This window comes from Octopus bimaculoides, chromosome 10 (genome assembly GCF_001194135.2).
Source record: "Octopus bimaculoides isolate UCB-OBI-ISO-001 chromosome 10, ASM119413v2, whole genome shotgun sequence".
NCBI lineage: Eukaryota > Metazoa > Mollusca > Cephalopoda > Octopoda > Octopodidae > Octopus > Octopus bimaculoides.
Genome location: NC_068990.1, coordinates 17,098,224 through 17,099,939, shown reverse-complemented (window position 1 = coordinate 17,099,939; position 1,716 = coordinate 17,098,224). Strand labels below are relative to the sequence as shown.

At 36.9% G+C, this 1,716-nt stretch overlaps 1 protein-coding gene across 1 annotated transcript in view; it reads left to right on the top strand.

Annotated features, from left to right (window-relative positions):
• The first annotated feature begins 347 nt into the window (after positions 1–347).
• Positions 348–1,716, top strand: part of LOC106879873 (integrin alpha-8-like) — a 229,490-nt gene continuing 228,121 nt past the window's right edge. Inside the window, exon 1 of the mRNA XM_052971241.1 lies at positions 348–850. Within this exon, the coding sequence (XP_052827201.1) occupies positions 675–850 (176 nt within the window). The 5' untranslated portion in view covers positions 348–674. The remainder of the gene's footprint in view (positions 851–1,716) is intronic.

The window sequence follows — 1,716 nt, the reverse complement described above, 5'->3', positions numbered from 1 at the left end:
TTTTCGTTATTTCGTTGCACTTTCATCATAAGAAAAAATTTCGCTTCCTTGTCTATCTATCTATCTATCTATCTCTCTATCTGTCTGCCTGTCTTATCTATCTGCGTATCTCTCCATCTCTCTTTCTCTCATTTTCAATTGTATACTATATCACATATAACACATTTCTACGATGTATATTTCTATTCCTACCTCCTCTCTCTATCAGATCCACTTTCTTCCTGCCTTCTTTCGTTCATTCACACACTGACACACAGACACACACACACATTCCCCCTCCCACTCTCTCTCTCTCTCTCTCTCTCTCTCTCTCTCTCTCTCTCACTCATTCTGTCTCTGTTCTCTTCTCGGCCTTCGCCATCATCCAATCTTTTCTCTCCTTCTTCCTCACTCACTCACACCATCTTTCACTCACACCATCTCTCCCTCACTCACTCTCTACTCTTTCTCTAAGTACCAGACAACTTTCCTTTTCTTTATTTCTCTCTCTCTCTCTCTCTCTCTCTCTCTCTCTCTCTCTCTCTCTCTCTCTATCTCCATCTCTCTCTCTTTTTTTTTCATTTATTTCTTCACGATATTATAATATAATATTTAGTTTCGAGAAGGAAGTTAGATATTTTCTACTTATTCTTCGTCTCGATAAGTACATTTTTTTAAAAACTGGCCTTGACTAAATGGATACCCTTCGAATATCTACCACTGCCTGGATGTTGGCATTAATAATATTACACTTAGTAGACTTAACAAAATGTTTTAATTTGGAAGTGGAGAATTTTTTTGTCCACAAAGGTGTGAATGGGAGTATGTTTGGATATTCTGTGGCTGTACATATTGACCAGGCAACAAGTTGGTAAGTTCTTCAAAACTTCAATTACTTTCTTTCGCTTTTGCCTTTCAGCCTTGTTTTTGTTGTTCATTCTGTTCATTAAATACATTTTTTTACAAGGTTGTGTGTGTGTGCTTTTTGTTTACACCTTTCATTTCAGATGGGGTAAAATTCGGTTATGGGGGAGCTCCCGTTGTTGTTCGACAGGAGTGGTGGTGGGGCTTGTTTTATAATAGCACCTCACTATCTTTCGTCTTTCATGAGATTATAGTATTGAAATTCAAACGCACACAGCGACACACACTTACACATATGTATTTTACCAACATGATATACGTGTGCATTAATATGTGTATGTGTGTGTGTAAAATCTAAGCTGCTTATTCCAGTATTACTATTCAATATATAGTTAAGTTTTATACATATGAGAACACACACACACATACACACACATATTAGTTTTAACATTTATATAACTGTTTGTGTATGTATGTATGTACTTGTCACAGTCATTGGACTGCGGTCGTGCTGGGGCGCTGCATTGAAGGGTTTAGTGAAACAGGTCGATCCTAGTACATACATACATACATACACACATACATACATACGTATATAATCAACATATAGATACGCGTATGTATATGTGTGCGTGTGTCGTCATGCTTGTGTGTTTGTGTGTTCGTGTATATAAGTGTGTGTATTTGCATGTATGTATGTCATTGTTCACTTTTATTTAAAGATTTCTTTTGCCAATAGAGAAAGAGCCGGTTTCTAACCTCGATCCAAGATTTCTTCACTGGAATTTCAACATTAGCAACAGGGTATTTTTGTATGTATGTATGTATGTATGTATGTATGTGTGTGTGTGTGTGTGTGTGTGTCTGTGTGTG